The sequence below is a fragment of the Abramis brama genome (assembly GCF_963993115.1).
Source record: "Abramis brama genome assembly, chromosome: 10".
In the NCBI taxonomy this organism is placed as follows: Eukaryota; Metazoa; Chordata; class Actinopteri; order Cypriniformes; family Leuciscidae; genus Abramis; species Abramis brama.
Genome location: NC_139972.1, coordinates 39,743,427 through 39,769,837, shown reverse-complemented (window position 1 = coordinate 39,769,837; position 26,411 = coordinate 39,743,427). Strand labels below are relative to the sequence as shown.

The 26,411-nt window shown below is 44.8% G+C and overlaps 1 protein-coding gene across 6 annotated transcripts in view; it reads left to right on the top strand.

The window, feature by feature from the left end:
- The first annotated feature begins 21,805 nt into the window (after positions 1-21,805).
- The window catches only part of elna (elastin a), a 75,625-nt gene continuing 71,019 nt past the window's right edge, over positions 21,806-26,411 (top strand). For 4 of the 6 annotated variants that reach the window (XM_084125789.1, XM_084125787.1, XM_084125785.1 and 1 more), the window contains exon 1: positions 21,806-22,105. In XM_084125789.1, the coding sequence (XP_083981915.1) occupies positions 22,030-22,105 (76 nt within the window). In that variant the 5' untranslated portion in view covers positions 21,806-22,029. The remainder of the gene's footprint in view (positions 22,106-26,411) is intronic. The other 2 variants (XM_084125790.1, XM_084125786.1) reach the window with 2 other exon arrangements.

Below are 26,411 nucleotides of genomic sequence, written 5' to 3'. Positions count from 1 at the left end.
GGCGTTTTGCATTGTGTTCCCCATAGCGTAAGCTATTACGCAGTACGAGAGAACCTCTCGTAAGAGAACGTACTCGGTTACTAACGTAACCTCGGTTCTCTCTAGAAGAGGGAACGAGTACTGCGTATCCTGCCGTGCATGCATCAAACTCTGGTTCGCTTCGGCGATGAAAAACCAGCTAACCAGCCTCCCGAATGCTATATTTATAGCCCAAGGCGTGACGTAGTAGACTCATTGGATCAGTCGTCACGAGGGGCCTCTCTCGATAGGCTGCTGCAGTTGCCGCAGAGCAGCCAATGGGCGCGCGAGCTGTCTCGCCCATGTCTGCGTGCTGCCGCAACGCGTTTTACATTAATACAAAATTAAGGATAATTTTTTGGCTTCAGTATCTCGAGGAAAAGAGTGTTTCCCCATAGCGTAAGCTATTACGCAGTACTCGTTCCCTCTTCTAGAGAGAACGTCTCGGGTTACGTATGTAACCCTCGTTCCCTGAGTAGGGAACGAGACGCTGCATCGATACTCGATACTTTGGGGAATGCCCTCGGCATGACGCGTCTGAAGTCTGTAATGGAACTATTCCAATCTTGATTGGTGCTCGTCACTCGTGACGTTGCATGTGACGGTGATCCGGAAGCTATAAAAGGGCAACGGAACATAGCCGTATCAGCTTTTAAAGGGTCGAAGCAAGTCGTTCTCAGGAGCACGAAAAGTGTGGCCGAGAGATGCAGCGTCTCGTTCCCTACTCAGGGAACGAGGGTTACATACGTAACCCGAGACGTTCCCTTTCGTAAAGGGAACTCCCGCTGCATCGATACTCGATACTTTGGGGAACGAATACCCACGCCGCCACACTGAGAGACCCTGCCCTGGTGTGAAGCAATCTGGCACACTCAAGACATGAGAACTTGTGAACCTGGTGTAGAGGACAGATCCAGACTGTAATGTTTGATGAAGGTGTGTGGGGAGGCCCAGCCAGCGGCATCACAGACCTCTTGAAGAGAAACCCCTGCTAGCAAGGCTCTAGAGGATGCCACTCCTCTGGTTGAGTGAGCTTTTATCAGGAGAGGTGAAGGCAGATTGCGCACCTCGTAAGCTGAAGAAATAGCCTCTACTATCCACTTGCTAATAGTCTGCTTGGAGACCGGGGAGTAGACCCCGAAGCCGCCGCCAGGCGCCGCCATTTGCGCCATTTAGAATTTCAGCCGCCGCCAGCCAATAATTTCGTAAGCCAAATTGAGCCGCCATCTGATAAAGTTTGGCTGAGCCGGCTAGAATTATTTGCATCAAATAATAATTCTATCACATAGAGACATACACACACGAAATATAAACAATACATGAGATCTATTTTCTCACTGGATTCATAACAGCACAGTCTTGTGCTCGTTGCTACGATACACAGACTCACAGTGAATTGACGACCAATTAAAATTGCTCGTTTTCCGTACAGAAGAAGCGATGCATTTTTTTCTCGCACTGAGGTAAAATGGTGGAAAGAAGCAAGCAAGGTAATTTTGATCTCACTTCTCACATACTTTCCTAATTCCTACTTACTTTTTTTTTAAACTTAGGCCTACCCAGACTTTTGTTAAATCTTCAGGGCACGGTTGCACAAACACCTGAATCAAAAATTGATGTTATGAACCAAATATTCTGGAACGGAGATTTATAGCACTGAACGTGATATTACTGCAGTAACAAACCACCGTTTCTAATTCACGACGCATGCTTCAGTGTAAATTGAAGTGAAATGTGCAAAACTTTGTCCAAAATAATACTGATAACAGTGTGTGTTTATATTAAGGCGAGACACGGCAGGCATCGTTTTTTTTTTTTTACTGGTCAATTTTGAGATTTTTGGATATTTGTCTTCAATAACATGTCTTCTTTCAGACTTGTGGTGAAAAAAAGTCCTAAATACACATTTAGGTCTTTATTTTACTACACTTCGTCTGTTTGCGTCTGTAGATTTCTCATAAATTCAACAAAATGTTGCGTTCTTAATCAACATACTTCTCCGCGATCTCTGCCGTCACCCTCTCACATGCACCGTTAGGAAGCTCTCTCTCTTCTGTACAATTCTGTTGGATCCAAATATGGATCACTTGCTCCTTCAAGGTGTAATATGATAAGCTTCATCCATGATAATGCCAAGTTATTGTATACAACTTAGCCTACATACATTTAGCCTAAACACAACACATTGTAGGCTATTTGAAAATGTTTAGTAGCATACAGACTACAAAATAAATATGTACATACGTTGTGAAAGTAAAATCTGGTGTTTTCTTTATTACATTGTATTGCATTTTGTAGAAATATAGTGTAAAATATAGTGTAAGCCATGCATTGCTTGGAAATATTGAGATCTAGTAAATCAGTATAACATAGACATCTGTAGACATGAAGTGGCAGCTTCAGCCATTTGCAGCTATGAAAAGTTTGGCGGCTGCAGCAGCCATTTAGGTTTTGGCTGAGCCGGCTAGCCAGCCAATAACTTCATCAGCCAGCCATTATTCTCAAAACAAATGGCTTCGGGCTCTACCGGGGAGCCCTTCTTGGATAACCCAAAACACACAAACAGCTGGTCCGACTTCCTCCAGCCCGAGGTCCTATGTACATAGGCCTCAAGAGCTCGGACTCAAAAAAAAAGTGTAACTTAGCTTGATCAGCCGACACATGCGGTGGAGGATGAAAGGCCGGAAGGATTATAGACCGTGACACATTTGTGGGCACCTTAGGCACGTAGCCAGGTCTAGGGTGGAGAATGGCTCTCACTCTGCCAGGAGAGAACTCGAGGCAAGAGGGAGCCACAGATAGCGCCTGCAGGTCGCCAACTCGTTTCAGGGAAGTAATAGCGAGCAGGAAGGCTACCTTAAAGGATAAAAATTTCTCAGACACCTTATCCAGGGGTTCGAAGGGTGACAGGGATAAACCTTCGAGGACCACTGCCAGGTCCCACGTGGGGACCCTAGGCTGGATAGCAGGCCTCATCCTCCTGGCTCCACGAAGGAAACGAATTATGAGTGGGTGTGTCCCCAGCGTGCCCACCCCTAAAGGCGTGTGGAAGGCTGATATAGCCGCCACATAGACCTTAAGCGTGGACGGGGAGAGCCCGTCAGAGAAACGATTCTGGAGGAACTCCAGTACTGAAGCCACTGGGCAGTTAACTGGGTCCAACTGATGTTCTCTGCACCATAAAATAAAAATTTTCCATTTAAATGCATAAAGTTTCCTCGTGGAGGGGGCTCTAGAGTTTACAATGGTCTCAACAACCTCGGTTGAGAGACCAGAATTTATGAATTGGTCCCCCTCAGGGGCCAATCCAGTAGCTTCCTGGGCTACCGCCAAGGGTGAAATATCATGACCTTGGGCTGAAGAGGGAGGACCATCCTGATCCGGATTCACCGCGGAAGGCCTGCCAGAAGGGCCCAGATGTTTGGAAGCCATATTTGGGCCTGTCAGTACAGGGCCACTAAGAGTAAGCTGATCCCGTACTGCTGAACCCTCTTGTACTCTAGAACCCCCGGGGGCAGAACAATCGGGGAAAGTATACACAGACATGGCCTCAACCATGTCTGTATCATGATATCCAAACCCAGCAGAGCTGGAAGAGCATGGGAGAGGTGGCGCAGAAGGTGGCCGTCCACATAAAGGGGAAACAGGAGCACCTCTGACAAACCGACCTCCATCCCGGCTAAAGCCAACTTGGGGTGGAGTTCGAAATCCCCGGGCTGCAGCCCCTGCCTCGACAGGATGACTGCCCCCTCTTTGATCAGAGAAAAATAGAACCTAATGGTCTCTCTGAAGTTTCCTCAGACCCTGTGTTTCCAACACAGGTACTAGGAGCAGGAACCATAACTTCCTCCCCATGATCAGAAAACGAGGGCATGTGCGCGTAACTCTGGTCATGCGGAGTGGGTTCCCTCTCGGGGAAAACCCATTGGTCCTGAGCCACTACTACAGGGCCCCCATGTACAGCAGGCCAAAGAATAGTATGTTGAACACTGCTGCCAGCGAGCCCACTCTTTAATAAGGTCACGTAGTGGTGGCCTGGCCTAGCTTGATAATCATGACTATGGTAAGGAAGATGAGTGTCTGAGCTGGAGACAATTGTGCCTGCATCATGACTATAACCTACACCGCCCCCAGGAATCGGTTTCTCTGAAGAGGCACTGGTGATCTTTCCTAGACTCTGAGCCATATTCCCTAGCACCTCACGAGACTCGGAACAACACCTCGGTGTTGAACCGTCTGCTCTAGTAGTCAATGGACAGGAATGAGGATGCCCTGAAGACTCCATGGAGCTAGGACAGTGACCATGCATTCCGAGGAGGTGCGGGGATACAATACTAGGCCGAATGGAAGAATCCGGAACTGATGTGCTTTTCCCCCAAAAGCAGATCTCGGAAACTTCCCGTGATGGGGTTAGAAGGGAATGAGGAGTTAAGGGCCTTGTGGATCTATCACGACAGACCAGTCCTCGGAGCTGGTCTGACTGACAGTCGGAATCTTGAATCTGAACCCCCTCGGAGGTTGATCCATTACCCTGAGATCCGAAACAAGGCCTTACTCCCCTTCCCTCACAGGAACTATGAAGTACCGGCTGTAGAACCCGGGCTCCCGAAACCGAGGAAGAGCCCACCTTGAGGTTTCCTTTGTTAAGAGAGACTTGACTTCCTGTTCCAAGAACCAACCCTGCTCGGGGCTGGCAGACATGTGAACCACCCTTAGTAGATAATATTTTTATATTAGCTCCGCTGTAAGCAGGACCCTCCAGGCTATATTTTGAAGACCCCTCGGGGTGTCTAAATATGCTATTACGGGGACCAGTCCCTCGAGACTGGCCTTGGCTAAAAATGTTCAAATGGTTTCGGTGACCTGAAGCAGCTAACTGGCAGGAACTAACCGAAATATGCTCTCTACAGACCTCCTGAGAGGCGGCGAACTCGACAGGGCCGCAACGTTTCCGGGCAGATACTGCGATTTGTGTTCGCTGGAAGCCGATGTGTCCCGAAGCGCCATCGGCGGCGGGAAGTAAACATCGATTTCCTAAGGGCTGTATAAGGGGGCGAGACTCCTGTACTCGCTCTCCTGGGGGAACGGCCATAAGGGTCTGCGTGTTACGACAAGACCTCTTAGTTGAAGCCATCTTAGCCCGAGAGACAGTCCTCAGACCTGTCCTCGATATAGAGGGCTTCATACGAGAATGTCTCTTCTGGCCCCAAGCCTTATACGGGGGGGCACGAGAGGAAACCTTCTCAAAATATGTTGAACTGGCGGCTGTCCCCTGAGGCTGCCCCCTGGCAGCAACCCCATGAGACCTAGATTGACAACTGGGGATAGCTGATTGTCGCTCTGCCTCCTGAAACCTTTCGACAACGGTTCTCGCCGCGTCGCCAAAGAGGCCAGAAGGTGAAAGGGGGGCATCGAGAAGGAAAGCCCTGTCTTTCTCCTCGATCCCCAAGCGATTAAGCCATAAATGTCTCTCTGTGACGACTATTGCTGCCATAGAACGGCCAATAGCACGAGCCGTCTCCTTAATAATACGGAGAGATAAGTCAGCTACTCTACGAAATTCAGTAATACCGTTGAGTGAAACCTCCCAGTTATCATCCACCTCTTTGAGGAGGTCAGCCTGGTATGCCTGTAATAACCCCATCGTGTGTAGGCATGCACCGGCTCGACCCACCGCCATATAAGCTTTCCCTAACAAATTCGATGTACGAGATTTGGAGGGAAGTGTCTGAGCTATCAGGGGTGACGCAACGTCGGGGAGAAAATATTTCGCAAAATATTCCTCAACCCGAGGCATCACCCCATAACCATTCTCATTAGATTCCCTAATAGATGAGTAAATATATACATGGGGGGAAAATAATTGAGCTGAACATGGATTTTCCCACGATCTCGATACCTCAGTATGAAGATCAGTGAAAAAGGGAAGGCTCTGACACAAAGATTGTGACTGGGTCTGCAGGAAGCGCTCATCCATTTTATTTTTCTTAGTCGCTTCCTGCTTATTATATGGCCATTCAACATTTAATTTAACCACTGCCCTGGTCACAACCTCCAGCAATTCCTCAATAACGGGAATATGGGGTGGCGAATCCCCTTATTTATGTGATTCAGTGTTGATAATATCTAACCCCTCGGAGCCAGATAAATCAAACGCTGTGTCTTTAACACGGTCGGAAGAAGCCGCAGCGCGGGCTCCCGAACCGTGCGCGAGACCAGTGGAGCTGGTTAATAAACACTGAGAAAGGGTCGCAACCGTCTCAGTGTTATCTGCCAGCTCCACGTGCGAATCCCATGCATACAAGCGGCGTGCTGCCTCAACAGACGCGGGGCCTGATGCACTGGAAACGCGAGCCTGATCTGACTGATCGAACAAGCTCAAACGGGAGCGGAGCTCTCTCATAGATAGCTGAAAACAGTTTGCACAGACAGCGCCCTCGAGCAAGCCCGTGCATGCTCCACTCCCAGACAAACAACACAAAACGAGTGCGTGTCACCCTCGCTCAAATAGCGCGAGCAAGGGGACGCACACCGCCTGAGTCGTTTCTCTATATTCGCCATATATATATTGAGATAGACAAACAACACCAAATAAGACAATACAGTCACACAGAATGCTTGCTGAAGACAGAAAGCTGATACGGCTATGTTCCGTTGCCCTTTTATAGCTTCCGGATCACCGTCACATGCAACGTCACGAGTGACGAGCACCAATCAAGATTGGAATAGTTCCATTACAGACTTCAGACGCGTCATGCCGAGGGCATTCCCCAAAGTATCGAGTATCGATGCAGCGGGAGTTCCCTTTACGAAAGGGAACCGAGGTTACGTTAGTAACCGAGTACGTTTGCCCTGACCTTATCCTTACCTGAAACAGCACCTGTGAAGGAGTTTCCAGATCTTTCTGCAGTACCACCAAAATAACAGGATGATTGGACATCATGCCTGTTTTAAGTCCAGGAATCTCTCTGCCTATATGCTGTACAAATGTACTATTGACCTTCTCCCCTGAACAGTGCATCTTAAGGGACATCTCTACTTCTGCATCCAAGACTGAAGCTACAGTATGAATATTTGCATGGGGCAGTTGCATGAGGTCACTAGTGCATCGGCATGAATATAAACGGGTGCCTGCATTAAAAGTCATCAGCTTATTTTCTTCAAGAAACTGCTTTCATTGTGTGTGCGCAAAAGAAAAGAAGATTTTGTGTGTTCGTTAGTTTGAAATTAGAAAAGAAAAGAAAGAAACAGCATGACAAGTGCTCAAAATAGATTTAAGAGTTGTGCTCTGCCATGTCCCCGAATCATTTCTGGAGATGACACACACAAGCTCCGTGTCATTTGTTTGGGAGCAGCGCATGATAAGTCAGCTCTTGAGGTCAGCTCTGTGATTGCTTCGCAGTGAGAAATCTGCGCCATGTGGTTCGGGTCCAGCAGCACAGTGGCTTCAATTGTGGGGATTGCAGGTGAAGCTGGCGGAGGAATTCAAGATGGGTATTTCCATTTCTTGCCGATTCCTCATGGGTCATCGATGCTCTCCCCTTGTGAACCTTCTGTTTCTCCCTGATCTCCATACTGAGGTGTCGAGATAAAGAACCATATTCGGCTCACATAGCCGCTATGTGAAATTATTAGAATGTGAAGGGACTATGTGAGACTGGATATTAGAAGATGTCCTTGGTTAAAGAGGTGCTTGTGGGCTACCTCTCCCCTGGTGTGGCATTTGCTCTGAAGGTTGCCTGTGCCATCGGCCGTTTTATGGCTGAGATGATTGCCACAGAAAGGTGTCTGTGGCATAGAAGACATCTCAGGCATAGAAGATGTTTTTGCTCCAATCTAACCCTTTGGCCTCTTTGGTACTGCCATAGATATGGTAGTCGATAGGTTTAAAGAGGCAAGGGTTCAGTCTGAGGCGTTTAAAAAGTTAATCCCCCTCTGTGTCCATGGTCCTTCAGCCATGAAGGCAATGCCTTCTGATGCTTATCTGCCGATGCTGATTATTGGTCGATGCGCCACAATTTTCAAATCTTGTAGTGTGGACCAGTGGCGTAGGCAGAAATTGTATTTTGGGCGGGCCATTGAAAAAGTGAGTGGGCCTATAGTTTTTCCTAGAAAAAATATGACTTAAATAATAATTAAACCTTAGAGAGTAGAAAAAAGAATAGACAAACTGCAAAAACAGTTACATCTTTATTTTGCAATATTTGGCAGAGGCAATAACAAAACACTGTCTAATCATCATGTTCAACCAACAGAGCTCAATAAAGGCTGGACAAACCAGCATAGACAATAACCTGTCTATTTTATTCAGGCTAGTCAGCAGTGCAGACAGTTCACCCGAAAATAAAGTAGGCTAAAAGTAAAAGAAATTCAAATAATGAAAACTCTCAGCAGAGCACAGTTTGAAATAAATAACAACACACTGCCTAATTTCTGTTAAATCAACCATATACAATGCAATCAGCCTGGTGGAAATTAAGTTTTCAAACTTAAAAATAGCAACTCATTTAAACAATGTAGCCTATAAGGGCATACAGCTATACACAACACACCACTGAGTTAAATCAGTTCACGGGCAAAAAATAAGGAATTTAGCGCCTGGGTTTAGTGTTGAAAACAGAAATTATCTCATCATAGTCCAAAGAGTCACAGAGTTCTTTTTCAAAGGACAAAAGGCACAGGTTGTTGAGGCGGGTAGTACTCATGGATGCTCTGAGGTCCGTTTTTATCCTACCTGCAGTGGAGAACAGTCTCTCAACACTACAAGATGTCATGGGAAGGGTGATGATGACTTGAAGTAGTTTGTTGAGGTTTGGAAATATGTCAGGAGCACAAATGTCCAATACTTCCATGAAGGACGGAAATTCCAGGCTATTGGTTACTTTCCGACGCAGTTGCTCAATGAATACTGTTAGTTCAGCATCCTCAACCAATATATGAAAGTGATCACACAGGGCCCGCAGAGAATCCTTCTCTGCAAAAGTCTTAGATTGTGGAAGAAATGTTGCTGCTGCCCTCATTATTCCATACTGATCCTCTTGGAAACAATTGTCCAGCTCTGTCAGCTGTCTGTCAAGGATGTCGTTCCATATGTGTCTTAGGTTATCATCATTTCTCACACTTGTTGCTTTCCCCAAACTAGTTGTGACCACTGATCCTGCAAGCCTTGCCGGGACTTTTCTCACTCTGGTCCCAGATGTGATGTCCCAGCTCGTGATTTCATTTTTCTGCATCAACTCTTCTGTTATCTTCATTACTTGCTCAAAATCACACACTGAATTGTCTCTAAATTGAGCAAAGCTCTCTTTTAGTCCCTCAATTAGGTCAATCAGGAACTGACAATGTTGGGCTTTGTAAACCTTGTGTGGCAAAATCACTCGTCTGAAATAATTTTCCAAATGTGACGAGTAAAAATAAGAACTTTTTTGTTTGTATTTGTTGCAGCAGGGACTGCGCCTCAACCTTCGATTGGCTGCTGCTTTCCGCATACTCAGCAAGCACTTCTAATATTACGTCGAGTAACGTCAGTACTTTGCTCACTGCTCCGGATTTGGAGCTCCAGCGCGTGTCTGTGGATCGCTCAAGTTCCAAGCACCGGCGTCCTGGATGAAGCTCCTTTTGCGCTGCCACAAACTTTGCGTGAAATACCACTTGCGCTCAGGTCCATGAACCCAATTGCCCGTTCTTTTATTTTCCCTGCATGAACATATCTCACACAAACAGCCACCAGTTCACGTTTTGACTCATCCTTATATTCATCTGCCATAATAGCATAATAGGTGCCCGGTGTTTCACAGACTTCTGCTTTGATTTTACGCAACAGCAAGGAGGCTACGGACTCCAGCACCTCATTTTGTATATCTGGGCTCATCAAAGTTCCGTTTCTGGGCAGCTGCTCTAGACGATTTCGGATCTGTGGACCATATTTGCACATGAACTTGAACAATTCTATAAAGTTTCCTTTATTGAGAGCATCTTCATTTTCCCTGTGTCCACGTAGGGGATGTCCTGCTTGGCACAAAACAGCACAATGTCTAAAACAACTTTTAGATGGTCCCAATTCCTTTCAATAAACGAATAGTCCATGGCATCACGGTTCATTTGATTTAACACATTTCCCCGGCCTGCAGTTTGGTTGGCCCTGTAGCCTTGAAATTTATCCAGTGAAACGGAGTGGGGTTTGCTCATCTGGTGTTTTTCACATGCCTGCCGCAGGTGCTTCCAGTCCACAAACCCCTCTCTCGCAAATGGGCTGTCAGCTCCGCTGGGAAAATGTCTGCACATTTTACAGAAAATTGCGTCCTTAATTACACTTACTCCAACCAAGAAAACTGTCCATACCACTTTGATGAGAAGCTCCTTGATTTTCCATTCTTGACAGTGCAGGGAAATATCTTCAGATTGGGTTGTGAAGGTGGTTCATCTATTGCAGTTAGATCGCCGGGTAAACCCACGTCAGGCTGACCGGGAGAGAGCACTGGCACTGTCGCCAGGGAGCAAGCGGCGGCCGCCACCAGTGCCTAACTAGCCTTCTTGTGGGTTAATGAGTCTGAAGAACTGGGCTGGGTGGACTCGGCAGATGAAGGCAGTGGCGTGTCTTCTTCCTCAACCCTAAAAAAAAAAAAAAAAAACCGTTAAAGAAACTTGTTTAGCCATTATTGTGGCAATGTTAATACATTGGCTAAAGGCCGCCAGAGCCCGCCGCTCAGAGAGTCTTCCTGTCGCCCTAGCAACCATAACAACCAATTAGGTCTACGTTCCGGAGGGAGGCTTTCTACAACTTGCTTCAACAATTCCATTTTATTCGGAAAACAAATTAAACACACACACCAGTCAACAATAAATCAGGTTTATATTAATATATTTTCTTAAATACATTTGAATAATAAAAATAAACTAAAAATGTATTTTGATCAAACTTGCCTGGGCGGGCCAGTGAGTAATGTGGGCAAGCCAGTGCCGCCCTGGCCCATTACTGGCTACACGCCTGGTGTGGACATGTTTGAGATTTGAGAGAATCGGTGAGGATTTAAAAACTCCTGTAGTCTGAACCCGGCTTTGGTAATTGTGGTGGGATGAGCAAAGACAAGCGCAGTAGGTGTGGTGTCAGGCCTTGGAGATGCATTTATTTTATTCTACCTAAACATTATATATTATATAAACAGAGTGTCCATAGATGGATGTGTCCCAAATAAAGAGGGAATCCAGTGTACTTGCAGTGCAATTGGGCTCAGTGAGGGTAACACTACTAGTCTTACTATTGTAGAGATTTTTCCAAAGCTTCACACTTTGTTTCTACCTAAGTTATCAGCCAGAAAATTACTCAGTTCTTCATTAGTCATGTTTTTATACTTCTTGGACTGCAAGGGACATGTGACAGAAGGCCACATTATGAAAAGCTTGGATCCTGTGTCAATGGATCCTTGGTTCATGTTTCTAGGAGGTGACATATGACATATGTGAACAGTTATTTATCAAGTTCCAATCAGTGTTATATTTGGTTAAGTGCTCACTCTAGATTTAAAAAAAAAAAAAACCTGTCATGTTCATAGAAAGAAATTACTAAGTCATATTTAAAAATACAACAATGAGAATTAGCCAAAGAAAATTAAGTCTAAAGCCCAAGCAAAGTATTATTCTTTGAGCAGGGCACTATAAGACTAGCTTGTTTCTGAAGGTGCTGTGTTACTGTACACTGTTAGACCTTTCCAGGCTTTTTTACAGTAAAATAAGTAATTTACTGTTAATTGTGCAGTTCTTTACTGTAATCTACAGTATGTTACTGTAAAAATACCATGCACTAAATTAAAACTCGAGTTAACTCATTTCACTTGCAGAAACCAACTGCCTTAAATTGACCAACTGTCATTTAAATGTATTAACTAAAATGTATAATGCACTAATAATGTGAGCAAAGTATTACTGTGAACTTATTTCATTTGAGACCATTAAAAAATATTGTAAATAAAGAGATTAACACTGGCAACTACACAGCAACTACACAGTCACCGCCTGTTAAATATAGCAACATGCAGTGTATCATCAGTGTTTCTTGATCTTCTCCTGGACTGAAGCACAGACTCTACTCTTCAGCACAGTGATGACCCAAAAAAACACAAAATTTTACAGTGTTGCCAGTATATAACTGTTTTATAACTTACAGTTTATCACTGTTAAAATACATTCCGTGGGTGTGTCTTTTTATCTTACACTATTAACCCTTTCAACCCCACACGAAAATCCACACTACAAAGAGTAAAAAGTAACATTGAGACAGTGTTGCAGTGAGATAATTAAGGGAATATGTAAGTGACTGCTGAGCATTAGTGATGAACACCTGCTGTTAACAAGCAGATTCACTGAAGGAAAGAGGAACACACAAACAGAAAATAGAGAAACACAAGAAATACAACTGACTTCCAGCCATTACACATTATTACACTTATTATTAACCAGTATGTCTTTATTTATGTCATACATTTACAGAAGTTTTTATTGAGATATTTAATTGAAAATGTTTGGTTTGACACCATTATGGAGCCATTATGGAGATCAGTGTTTGCTTTAGTTGGGATGCTGACCCTTGACTTTTTAACATTAGTTTTTCTCTTTCTGCTTGAACTGTGTTTTTGCGAGCCACACTTCTGCACACACACACATGGTTTGTGAATGCAGTTTGTTATATTGATTATGATGACAAAATCATCATATAGCCTGTTCATTCACTGATCTCATTCAGAGTTTAATCCTGTATCAAAAGTGAAACTGCAATCAGTTACAGAGCTACACTGTCTTGTAGAAATACAGAGATATCAAAAATCAGCACACATCTCTCAACAATGGTGGCAATAATTTATTTATTTATTTATTCATACTGCAGTGCATGCTGGGAGTTCTCTTACGAGAGTACTCTCGTGTTGCGTAAGATAGCTTACGCTACGGGAAAATCCATTTTCTCGAGAATACGGAAGCCAAAAATTATCCTTAATTTTGTATTAATTTAAAACGCATTTGCTGCATAGAGCAGACCTAGGCGAGGCAGCTAGCGTGCCTATTGGTCACTCTGTGGCAACTGCTGCAACCTATCGAGAGGCTGCTCGTGACGTAAGCACCAATGAGGGCGCCCTCAAAAGAGCCGAGGCGTTGATTCCAAGTGCACACGCTTCCCAGGGCGGCTGCCCGGAAAGCGACACCATGACTACGTCGACCCTGCGGGCTCGACTAGCCATTCCAACGTGGCCATTCCATCCATTCCAGCCATTCCATCCGCTTTCGCCTCTCTTGTTCGGGTCGCGCCGAAAAGCGCCGTCCGCAGAGACCACCGGAATGCGATCCTGCAAATGCATGCCGGTGGAATCCCCGCATGCATCGTGAGCTCGCGGCCAGCTTTCTTATGTACAGAAAGCGAACCCGCCCCTCGCGTCCTCCCGTTCAAATGGCGGGGCTCGAGTATTATGAGCGTTTTAAACATATGAGCCCATGCCGGTGCCCTCCGCGTGACTCACATGGCTCTCTTATCTGCTCACGCTAAATGAAAGCCTATGTCATTTTTCGCTGTGGCGAAATCTAAGGCTTTCGCGCCAGATATAAATCATACCGCGCTCTTCTCTGAGCTCGCGGCCAGCTTTCTTACGTACAGAAAGTGACACGCCACTTGCGCCCTCCCGTTCAAATGGCGGGGCTTGAGTATATAAAGCGTTTTTAAACAGCTCGCAGCCAGCTTTCTTACGTTCAGAAAGCAAACCCGCCCCTCGCAGTTCACACACCTTCTGTGGCTCAGTGGTGGAATCTGAGACTTTCGCGCCAGAGACCCGAGTTTGAGTCTCGGCTGCGCTGAATCTTTTCACCAAAGTAAACGAGCTCACGCTGGCCCCGCCAGGTGACTGGAAACGTTTCGCTCTCACAGTTCCCACAGCATAGGTGACTGGAGGAGTGTATTTTGCAGCCAACGAGCCCGTTATACAACCCGCTCGCCTGTGCCCTGACGCCGTTTTCACAGCAACCCAGATGAACCTCGAAAAGAGTATTATGTCTGTTTCTCCGGCCCACGCCGAAGGTGTTCCCAGTGCTTGCCCCTACACATAAGCATGGCCCGTTCAGTGACACTCACTTATTCACGGCCCACACCAATAAAAGGCCACGTGTGTTTCAAATGTAAGGAAAGTGCCCACTACTCAGTACTCACACCTACCCATAAACACCGCCCATTCAGTGACACACACTCACTTAGGGCTCCCTTCAACAAACACCCACTGTGCTTTAAGTGTAAGAAGCGCGCCCGCTGTTCAGTGCTCGCGCTTACTAAGAAACACTGCACGCCCCGTGTTACATGCACGTTTAGGGCTCCATTTGAGAGAACGCTCCCCGTTGCGAGAGCGTCACGTGCGAGCCAGCTGGCCGCCTTCAGGAGCACGCCGCCCCATGTTAGCACTGTAAGCATAGTGTTAATGCATCAACCCAATCATGCTTCTGGGTCCCTGACACACAGCGAACAGAGCCCAGATATCATTCTACCACTAGCCCTACGTGCAAGAGCATGGGAAAATATCCCGGGTGTGTCAGAATGGGTGTTGAACATTGTAAAGTGAGGCTATTCGCTGCAGTTCGCTCGCAGACCTCCATGCTTTCGGGCCAAGGTCGAAACCACGGTGAAAAACGAAGTAGCACACGTTCTTCGCACCGAAATAGCGAAACTGCTAAAGAAGGGAGCTATAGAGACAGTCCCTCTGACTCAGAGCGAGTCGGGCTTCTACAGCCGGTACCTTCTAGTGCCCAAAAAGGATGGCGGTCTCAGACCCATCCTGGACCTCAGGCGTTTGAACAAAACTCTTATGAAGAATAGATTCTTAAAATTTGTTATTCTTCAGTCCCCCGTTTGAGAGTTCTTAAAAACAAAATACAAACTTACACAAGTTACAAGAATGAACTTTTAAGTGTCTAAATTTGTATTTTGTGAGAGTTTTTAAGAACTCTCAAACGGGGGACTGAAGAATAACAAATTTTAAGAATCTATTTCAAATATGCTTCCATACATAACATCACGGTAAATAATATTGTATTTAGCTTTTAAGGTTAAGATAATGATTCTGCTCAGCAAAGTTGCAATTCCTGTTTTCTCCTCATTGTCTTTAATGGCCCTTGGAGTCCCAGTTTCACTCAGACTGATGGGATTAGCACACGAATGATTCGTCTATGCAATTTGAATGATAGTGTTATGCTGATTGGGCCTGTTTTCTCTTGAGCAAGCCAGATAACCTGCCTAACCGGTTTTCACTTGATAGAATCAAATCACTGAAAGATTCATCCCTACATTTGCATGCTTTGTTTGAATTTGTCTCCACCTTCAAAAGTCCCTCCTCCTAAAATGCCTATAAGATACAATGCATACTGTATTAGATTTAGACTTGATGAACTACAGACTCGGAAGAATAAATCTCTTCTGCTTATAAGATCCATCTCAAGTCTCCTGGTTTATGCTTCGATGAAGGAATAAAGAAAGTTTCCAACAAAGAGATTGTTCAAAATGCTCACAACCAGAAAAATCCTTGCGCAAATTCGCCCGAGGGACTGGTTTATTTCAGTGGATCTGAAGGATGCTTATTTCCAGATTCAAATAACGCCCCGTCACAGGCCTTTCTTGAGATTCACCTTCGACACCCAGGCTGATCAGTACACCGTCCTGCCGTTCGGCCTGTCTTTAGCACCCCGTACATTTACGAAGTGCATGGACGCGGCGCTCGCTCCCCTGAGACAACGGGGTATGCGAGTGCTGAACTATTTGGATGACTGGCTAATTCTAGCACAGTCAGAGGCAGAACTGATAACGCACAGGGATTAACTACTCAGTCATCTAGAGGACCTGGGTCTCAAAGTCAATTGGACCAAGAGTTCGCTGTCTCCCAGCCAGAAAATCTCTTTTCTGGGGACAGAACTAGACTGACGATGACAGCGCAGCTTACGTCACAGCGCGCTCTGAGTATACAGCGCCTAGCAGCGTCTTTCAAAGCTGGCAGCGTCACCCCTCTCAAAAGATTTCAGAGGATGCTGGGTCTTATGGCCTCAACCTCAGCAGTGCTTCGACTGGGCTTGCTTCGCATGCGCCCACTTCAGTACTGGCTGAAGACGCGCGTTCCGCGTCATGCGTGGACTACTGGTCACGCACGCCTCAAGGTAACCCAGAACTGTGTTACAGCTCTCGGGCCATGGAAGGCGACCGACTGGTATCAGTCAGGTGTGGATCTGGGAGCGATCTCGAAGCTGAAAGTAGTCTCGACAGATGCCTCCAACTCAGGTTGGGGCGCCCTATATGAGGGCAGGCCAACGTTTGGCCTGTGGTCAGGCCAAGAACAGCGCCTACACATAAACTGTCTGGAGATGAAAGCGGTCGAGAACGCTTTGGAATTTTTCCTTCCCCTGTTAAAGGGCCATCACGTATTAGTCCGCACGGACAATATGTCAGTGGTATCCTACATAAACCGCCAGGGCGGTCTCAGATCACAGAACCTACACTCTTTGGCAGAACGCCTCCCTGTGTGGTCCCAGCACAATCTGCGCTCGCTGAGGGCAGCGCACGTGCCAGGCTGTCTGAACGTGGGTCCAGACATGCTGTCCAGGGACAACGTTCCCCCGGGGGAATGGTCCCTTCACCCTCAAGCAGTCCAGCTGCTATGGGACAGCTTCAGCAGAGCAGAGGTCGACCTCTTCGCGTCGTCAGACAACGCTCACTGTCCAATGTTCTTACAAAAGACAGGGGCGCGCTGGCCCACAACTGGCCCAGCCGTTTATGCTTTTCCCCCAGTCGCACTGTTACCACAGGTAATCAAGCGAATCAGGGAGAACAAATGCCCTGTGCTCCTAGTAGCCCCGCTCTGGAGGAACCAAGTGTGGTTGCCGGAGTTGATGCAGCTATCGAACACAGCCCCGTGGCCGATTCCATTGAGGAAGGTTCTCCTCTCTCAGGCCAAGGGCGCGATTTGGCATCCTCGCCCCGAGCTTTGGGCCCTGCATGTATGGGCCATCAACGGATACCCGTTGACCTCCCAGTAGGAGTGTTAAACACGATTACACAGACTAGAGCCCCCTCTACCAGACAGCTCTACGCTTCTAAGTGGTCAGTGTTCTCCAGCTGGTGCTCAGCTCAAAATTTGGATCCACAATGCTGTGGGGTGACGGAGATTCTCTCCTTCCTACAAGAGCTTTTGGAGCAGGGCAGATCCCTGACTGGGTAGGAACGATCTTATCATCCGCTTCCTGAGAGGGGCGAGGAGGCTGAACCCCCCTCGACCCCCCTTTGGTTCCTGTGTGGGACCTTTCCACGGTCCTGGAGGCCATGAAAGGTGATCCCTTCGAACCACTACAGTCAGTAGACTTGCGGTATCTTTCGTTCAAAACCGTTTTTCTGATGGCTCTCGCCTGGGTTAAACGAGTGGGTGACTTGCACGCGCTCTCTGTGAGTACCACGTGCCTCGAGTTTGGACCTAATGACTCCAAAGTCATCCTCAAACCGAGACATGGCTATGTCCCCAAAGTGCTCTCCACCCCTTTCAGAGCACAAGTTATCTCCCTGTCAGCTCTCCCTAGATCTGATAGCGAAAATGATGCGAATCTTCTCTGCCCGGTCAGGGCACTGAGAATTTACATGGACCGTTCGGCTGCCTTCAGACAGTCAGAACAGCTCTTTGTTTCCTTCGGTGGCCGCACCAAAGGTCTAGCTACCTCGAAACGAAGCCTATCCAGGTGGATAGTCGATGCTATCGCGCTGGCTTATACATCCAAGGGCCTTCACTGCCCGTTGGGCGTTAGAGCTCATTCCACCAGAGGCATGGCCTCTTCATGGGCTTGGTCCAAAGGGATATCACTTCATGATATTTGTATGGTGGCAGGCTGGGCCTCTCCGTCTACATTCATAAGGTTTTATAACCTAGAAGTCCCTGCTTTACAAGCTAGACTGTTATCAGTCTAAATGAAAGCTCAGCAGCCCTGCTCAAATTACTTCTGGCGGGTCTGTGTACTATGCTTACAGAGTGGACTGCGCTCAGTCCAACTGTTTATTTCAGTACAGGTTGACTAGATCTACCCTGACTGATATGCTGGGCTAAAACACCCCCAGTTTTTCACAGCTCAGGCTGACTGAGGTCCTCCCTGACTGTGATACCACGCTAAGCACCTTTCACTCTTCAGTTCAGGCCGACTTGCGTCTCTCCTGACTGTTATATTGTGTAAAGCACCTGCTTTTTCATAGGCTACTTGCCTTCTATTATTCACTGAGCCCACTCTTCGTTGGCCGTGATATTACCCACTATCATGTGTTCCCCAGGCACACGCCCTTGGGACGATGTGTGGACAGACACTCAGCATGCACAGCGTTTTACATTGGGTTCCCGTAGCGTAAGCTAGCTTACGCAACATGAGAGTACTCTCGTAAGAGAACGTCTCGGTTACTAACGTAACCTCGGTTCTCTCTAGATGAGGGAACGAGTATTGCGTAACCCTGCCGTGCTTTGTGCTACGTTCTGGTTTCGCTTCAGTATGAAAAACCAAAGAGCATCCTATCAGACTGGGCTTATATAGACATAAGCCACGCCCATTCTGGCGGGACATGACGTTTGAGGGCGCCCTCGCCCTCATTGGTGCTTACATCACGAGCAGCCTCTCGATAGGTTGCAGCAGTTGCCACAGAGCGACCAATAGGCGCACTAGCTGCCTCGCCTAGGTCTGCTCTATGCAGCAAATGCGTTTTAAATTAATACAAAATTAAGGATAATTTTTGGCTTCAGTATTCTCGAGAAAAGGGATTTTCCCGTAGCGTAAGCTATCTTACGCAACACTCGTTCTCTCATCTAGAGAGAACCGAGGTTACGTTAGTAACCGAGACGTTTTATACTATCCTGGAACCCAGCATGCATTGCTACATGAAACTTTTGATTGTCACCATTGTTGAGATTCATGTGCTGATTGTTGATGTCTGTGTGTGTCTGAGTTAAGCAAGAGTTCAAAATGTTTTAATGCACTAAATTATTTCAATATCCTTCAGAATAACTGATTACAGAAACATTGCTGGATTTCATGCTTTAGATTTACAGATATATGATAAATATTAAATACCCATAAATTCACTCACTTCTTTTCATTCACTCTGTCAAAGTGGACTATATAAGTGAACTAATGTAGGGAATAGTGAATGAGTGTATAGGGTGTGATTTGGAACACAGCCTCTGAAGTGTCGACTTTGAGCGGTGTTAATTCACAGTATATTCCTGTAGGCTACTTTCTCGAAAACGACAAATATAACCCAGAATGCATTGTTTCCTACGGTATATTACTGTTTTAATGGACAACGGTATGATACTGTCAGAATTTGGCCTTTTTTTGTACAGCAAGGGTTAACAGTGTAGGCTTACTGAAAGCTTTTTAGAACTCATAGCATCTATGTGAATTATCTATCTTTAAAGTCTGATTTAAATAGGAGTAAGCGAAGAGCACAACATTGTTTTTTCACATGCAATTTACAGTAAGTTGTGATTTAGGAACAATGCCAATTCCAGGGGACAAGACTACACAAGCCAATCACACAGCAAAAAAACTGACTGTGATTGCAGGCAATTGAGCAATTGTGTGCTAACCACTATCCTCTTCTTTGTAAAACATAAGGCATGATATTTAAAATGAATTCACTTTCTGCTACAAATATAACCATTGTGTATAATACAAAGAGTGCCTAAACGTGCCTTATTATTTCTTAGATATAACCACAAGAATTCCAAGATATGTCCAGACTTTTAGAATGAAGTGTTGAATGTTTTAACAACTGAACTATTTGACAAATGCAGGTCTGGATAATATTCACATACTCCTCGGATTCATAAACAAGCTGAGTCTTTTGGCGTCTCCAAGATGCTGAAAGGACACGCACCAGACGTGAGCTAAAATAGAAAAGCCGACAAAAAAGGAGGAAAATGCATTTGACTTCCAAAAAATGCACTCAGTGTCTTAACACAGCTTCATTAGGCAAAAGTTATTATCCTTAAGCTAAACACAGGACTAATGTGGTTGCGCAGAATGCGGAAAACGGTTCATAAAAAGGTTCATAAAAAGGTTAATAATGTTTTGGGTGTGAGATAATGGTAAACTGTTGACATTTTACAGACATATTTGCTTTTTCAAAAAGGACTAGCTCATCAAATGTGATGTATATGCCATTACAGGTCACAGGTCGTCTTTATATATTTTATAAGTAATATTATATCTTAATTTTTTTCAAAGATTTGTCTAGTGGACACCATGAATCAGCAGGTTAATCTACTGCAGATATAAATCAATGTCCGGAAATGGTGTTAAGTTAAAGTTCTGTTGGAAAAAAATAATGATCTTTCAGTTCATTGGGCTTATTGATTAAAAACTCAGAAATGCTTTCTCTCTGTCTGTCCATCTGTCTTTATATATCCGTTTAATTAGCTGTGAGGATTTCAAAGTGACTCCTCTTACATCATTCTTGGGAAAAATTACACTGGAGCTTACTTCACATCTGTGGAGACAAAGCTTACTGACGAAATCATCTTCACCATGCTTGGAAGGGCTCCTCCAATTGAAAAAGTTTAAAAACAAAGAAAACTTGGACTCTAGGCCATGAGGGATTTTTTTTTTTTTTTTTTACCTATTCCATGGAAAAGTTGTGTCTTGGACACTTCCTCTCTTTGCAATTGACCAGCAGCCTTGATTGTCACAGTTAAATAAGTAATGATCTTAGTTAAAAAATAAATAATGCACATTGAATGCATACATGTGCCACCTGGAGCAAGATTTTTCTGGTCCTGGTTGTGTGTCTCTGCTAGTCAAGAGTGTCTTAGTTTGTAATGTAGGTAATAAGTACTTTGCACATACACAGGCCTCTGGCCATGGCTGATTTTAGAGCCATGATTTAGAGCCAACTATTTCACTGAGAATTTAGGGTTGGCAATTAGCTCATAACTAGAGTGGGGATGAGTGCAATAGCTAAGCTTTAGTGAGTTTGGCATCTATCTGTTCCATCAAGTGTCTTTCTTTCTATTGACTCTCATCCACTTATCACAAGTGCATGATACTCATGTTTATGAGCATGTCTGCTTTCTTGTGGCCAGATTGTTTCTCTTTTGAGCAAGAGTTACTCTTCTTTTTTTTTTTCTTTTTTTTAAACCTGAATTTTGTTTTCAGCTTGTAACAATTTTGTGTGCATTTTTGAAATGCTTAATGAATGTTCATTCATTTTTCATACTGTATGTAATGAGTACCATTGCAGTTTTTCCTGGCAGGTGTAACAGATGCATTACAAAGCTTTCGATATGCCCTTCACAGAACAAATGGGCTTAATTTCCCCAAAGTCTCTTAGACAAACATTGGTCGAGTTTCCCTTTACTGAGTGGCTATTGAAAAAGAAAAAAAAAAGACTCGTCATTTTACAGGAATGAGAAAAGTTGTAACTAGTTGAGGATCAATGAGTTTTTTTGAGTGGTTGTAAGGAAGAAACCCAGGGATGGGGTGAACACTGTTATCCAAGAACTGATTTTGTTTTATTCCTCTGCTCGCATAAAAAACATGTAGTCCTCTAAAAGTCCATGCAAATGTCTGGCAAGACAGTGAAATTCCTCTTGGACGAGAGAGTGGGAAAGCAAGGTCTCTCTCTCGTCCTTCCCTCCCCTCTCTCCTGTCTTTCCTCCCTGCATGTCTCTCTCTCTCTCTCGCTCTCTCTCTCTCTCTCTCTCTTCCACTCACTCTCACTCTCTTTCTTTCTCTGGCAGCACTCAGCTTTTTTGGCAGGAGTGACCAGAATAAAAACAGCAACACCAGACACAGAAGAGAAAAAAGTGCAATGATCCATCGAACCAACAGCTTTGCCCTTTCTTAATTACGTCGTGTCCAGTATCATTTTCTTTTTTCCTCCCCTCTTCATTTTTTTCAGACATTTTTGAAGTGGTAATTAGCTCTTGGAGAATAAAACCGGCTGATTCGGGGAGGGCCAGTGCATTTTGGAGCGAGATGGCTAACAGGAGGGCTGCGTTGCTCCTTCTCGGATTCTTCCTCACCATACAGCTGAGTCCTTCGCTGCAAGGAGGTAGGTGGTGTAAACTTTGATGGCTCATTTAGGAGATCCTGAGAAACATTAATGGCATAGAAGTGATGCTGTGGTCTTCCCAAGTGACTTTACCTGCAGCAGAAACCAGAAGTGTGCAATGTGTAGAAAGTGAAATTTCGTCGTGCACTGCAGGTGGTCATGTGGTCTAGTGATTTTAGTCATGCCTTTTCACTTAAGGTGATAGCATACTAATAACATGCAAGCAGTCATGCATTCAGTGTAATGAGTTTTATTACATTTACATATGCCTTGCATGGTGACAATATCACAAAGTGATGACATCTTCCAGAGTCTACAATGCATTCATATATATCACTAACAATTCAGAGGCATCCCTCAGATCTTGAGCATTACCACTATGCCTGTTTACTGAGGAATCTGGTCCACATTAATGGGAAACAATCGGGAGTGATGACATTCACATGGTTCATATGTTTTTCTTTTGCCTAATAACATCCAGGTCATTTTCAAACAAGAAGATAGATGTTTTATTTTTGAGAAAACAATTTCTGTGAGTAAATTAAGATAGGATTCAGTGGCAGTATACTGTATATAGAGTATAAGCAGTGCTTTGTTCAGTCACGACTGATGTATTTAACTTCTGTGGTAACGTATTCACATCACAGAGGCATATAAGTTATTGTAAACAGTTGTTTAGATGGTTTACATCATTAAGCTGAACTGCAGCATCCAAATACTGTTGTACAAACCACCAAATGCAGGCTGCAGAGATTTTACAACGAATTGTCATAAACATTATCTCAGCTACAGATGTTAGCGTTAGTTCTCATGCGTCTTGTGCCAGAATGCTCGACTGGGAATATGAATGTGGTGAGTGTTGTTTCTCCTGAAGGCCATTCCCTCGATCATAGAGCACTTTGCTAAGCTGATGGGGATGGTTGTGATCAGCTTGTTAATCGAAAACACAGCTCATGTGTACTGCATTTCTGAAGACTACAGCTGGACTGTCAGCTTTTGTAGACTTGACAAATAAAAAACCATCCCGGTGGACATCAATGTCCAGTGAGCCACGCAAGTGCCTATTAGGTCAGTGTCTTTGGCTCTAGTCACCAACAGCGTATGCTGATGCTGTCTGCTCAGAGTCTGACTTTGCAAGTACGAAGGCAAACTGTGGTATAGAGCGATGCAATATAAGAGGGGGAAATCAAAAAATTTCCAACTCCGCTTTGGCCCCGTCATTAAATTGCAGTTGTTTTGATGTTCTTGGATGTGCGTCTGTGCAATGTTTAGTCGTGATTGGAAAGGATGTGGGGGTCTGTTCCCAGTTTCCAAACAAAGCCAGAGTATTTCACAATGATTTATTTATTTTCACAAAAATACTTTCTTCGGCACTTGCTGATGTATGTGTTTCCAGGCTGTTCCTAAAAAAAAAAACCTCTCTCAGCAACGTCTCACTGATGCTGAATGAATTTATTACAGAGAAATACTGCTCTTGTTGCCTGTGAGGATTTGCAATTGTGATATGTTTTCCATAAAAGCCACCAGGTCCGCATCTTAATTTCAGCAGTCTGGTATGTTCATTTTAATGAATGAATTTGTAGCCATAAAACAGCTTTGCTATTTCCTCCATATGTCACAAGCTCCATAACAAACTTTATTTCCATGGTCCACTTTAGACATACTAACTATAAGTAACTTTGCAACTACATGTCAGCTAACTCTCATTAATAACTAATACTCAAATGAGAGTTGAGAAGCAATTGCAAAGTTACTTACAGTTAGTAGAATATCAAAAGTGGATGAATGAAATAAAGTGTAGCCAAATCACTGGTCTGTTCATCCTATGCCTGTCTGTAAGGCACCTGTGATATTTGCGTACAGAGAATGAAAACTGTCATAGCCGTGAATGGGGAAATTGTTTAGAAATTACGTTTCACCCTCTCTGCATTCATCTATCAAACAGCCAAACCAATTCTAGTAGATCAACTCTAAGCAAAAGGTAATGCTGTTTGTAGGATAAGGTGTATGCCTGAAGTCGATCCCCATGACCCAGTAGAGAGTTTGCTCAGTGCTGTCTGCAGTGCATAAATCGCTTTCTAAATGCATTATTATCAAATGTCCTCTGTATTGGACAGTTACCAAAAATGTCAGAGGTTCAGAGCCTGCGAGTCTGTTTGGACGGCTCGCGCAGGTGGAATGTTTTCTCTACTGGTGTGAGTGAGTTATGGGGCAGGTGGGAATTTCAGGACCTTGGGAAGTTACAATGTCACCGTTGCTGTTCCTGCCATGGGTTAAACAAAACCTAAATGTCTCTCTTCTTCCCTTCTTGCTAAATAGAGATTGTCTTGACACATGGAACAGCCTCTGTCAGAGCTGAAGGAATGTCATTTTGGAGCCAAAAGGCTCACATCATGCACTGCTTTGACCCTGTGAAAGCTTTTATTCAAGGGCACAAGAGCACCCACCATGACACTTCATGTTAAAACATATAGTGTTACAAAGTATGCAATAACTGTTGCGGTTAAATAATGGTTCTGTGGGATCACAGAGTCTGTTTGCTTTATTGGAGCTGGCATTAAGTTTAGTGTATCTAAACTTTTGATTGACTGTGTAAGCATACCTAAGCAGTTACAGCCACATCATACAAAGCAGAAAGTCCTTGGTGGAAGTACCAATTATCAAGTGCCAAGATTTCCCCCTCATTCTCTTATAATTTAGCTCTCAGAAGTCTGTCATACATGTAACCGTATGACAACCAATCATTTTGTGCACTGTATCGGGTAACGGCCATTACTTCAAACACAGCTACAGGTCTGCTATTAGTGCAGATGCTTCCAGTGCAGTGCTGTGCTGCAGACGGGCACCGGTCTCTCTGCCACAGCCAAAATAATTAGGCTATTTTATGTCAACCGCTATAAATGACATGCAGGCTATGCGAGGAGGGCCAGGGCCAGATGAAAGGAAAGTAAAGCAAGGTCTTGCTTCCTTCTAGTCTTGTAAGAATTAAGAAGCCCTACTTTCACACACCAAAGCTTGAAATAAGGGGAGCGCATTTTAAAAGGCACCATTTGGCGGAAGTCTCTGGCTCAGAACATCAGAGGAGTTCAATCCATTAGGTCTCCTCCTCATTGACACTCGGCTGGCTCTACTTGAAGGTGTATGAAATCACCACCAGATCAGATGGCACACCTCGGCTGTCAGACGGGATCGTGATGAATTGCCCCCCCCCCCCCACCACAAATTCCCAATCTGATTAGCAACTCCTCCAGAGGTGCTTTATGGCAAATGTGTGCTGGGAGCGCCTTTCTGGACTCCATCCTGGAGATCTTGTTTTCCAGTGCTGGCTGTACTCGCCTGAAAGGAATTAATGTCTCGTGGTATGTCTAGTGGCGTGTTGATGGATTTGAACGGAGCATTTGCCATGCTGTCTGCTGACTGGAGCCACTGTTAAAACTGTAATGCCTGTGATAGACAATGCATACTATTATTTCCACGCACTAAAGCCAGTTTATGTTTGGTGCTGGTCTCGCTCGTGGCAGTACAGCCATGATTTTCACCAGCAAAACAATGCTTGTTAAAGGTAGAGTAGGCTTTTTTTTGGAGAGGCTAGCAATAGCAAGCTAGCTTTGAAAGCATAAGATCCCACCCAGATTCAGAGCGTCTCCAAAACCACGCCTCCTTCAAAACACATGAACGCGTACAGCAGGTAGCAAACAAAAGCATCAGAAGAGACGGCGTTAAACTACCTCATGTCTCAAAGCACATTCGGAACGAATGCAATGATTGGACGAACATGACAATATATATACATATAAATACATATAGACCACTTAACTTAGTGATTGCTAGCAGGATGTGAAGAAAGAGACTTTCAACAAGCATGACAAAAAATATTTCTAGAACAAATCACCTACCCTGCCTTTAAGGTAACCACTGTCTAAAGAACAACACATGCTGGAGACTGGCTATATAGTGAGGTTTTTGAGGGATAACAGATAAAGCACACTACAAATGGTAACGGAGCAAGTCTGCTGAAATAGAGCAATAGTCCAGAGTACATATGAATCATAGCCATCCCATTTGAACCCTTGCTCTGGTTCGGGTAGCCTGAAATACCTCCCATGTTTCCTGCTCTTCAGTTAGCAATACAACATATGTACTGTACTTGTTGACTGATGTGATATGCTCTAAGTGGCCTTGTATAGACAGAATAGGCCTCTGTAGAGCGTTATATCGTGACCTCAGCTCTCAACGCCATGCTCTATTGGGCTCCTGCAGTGTTGGCAGCAGCTCTGTAGGAATGCTAGCAAAGATAAGCGACTTC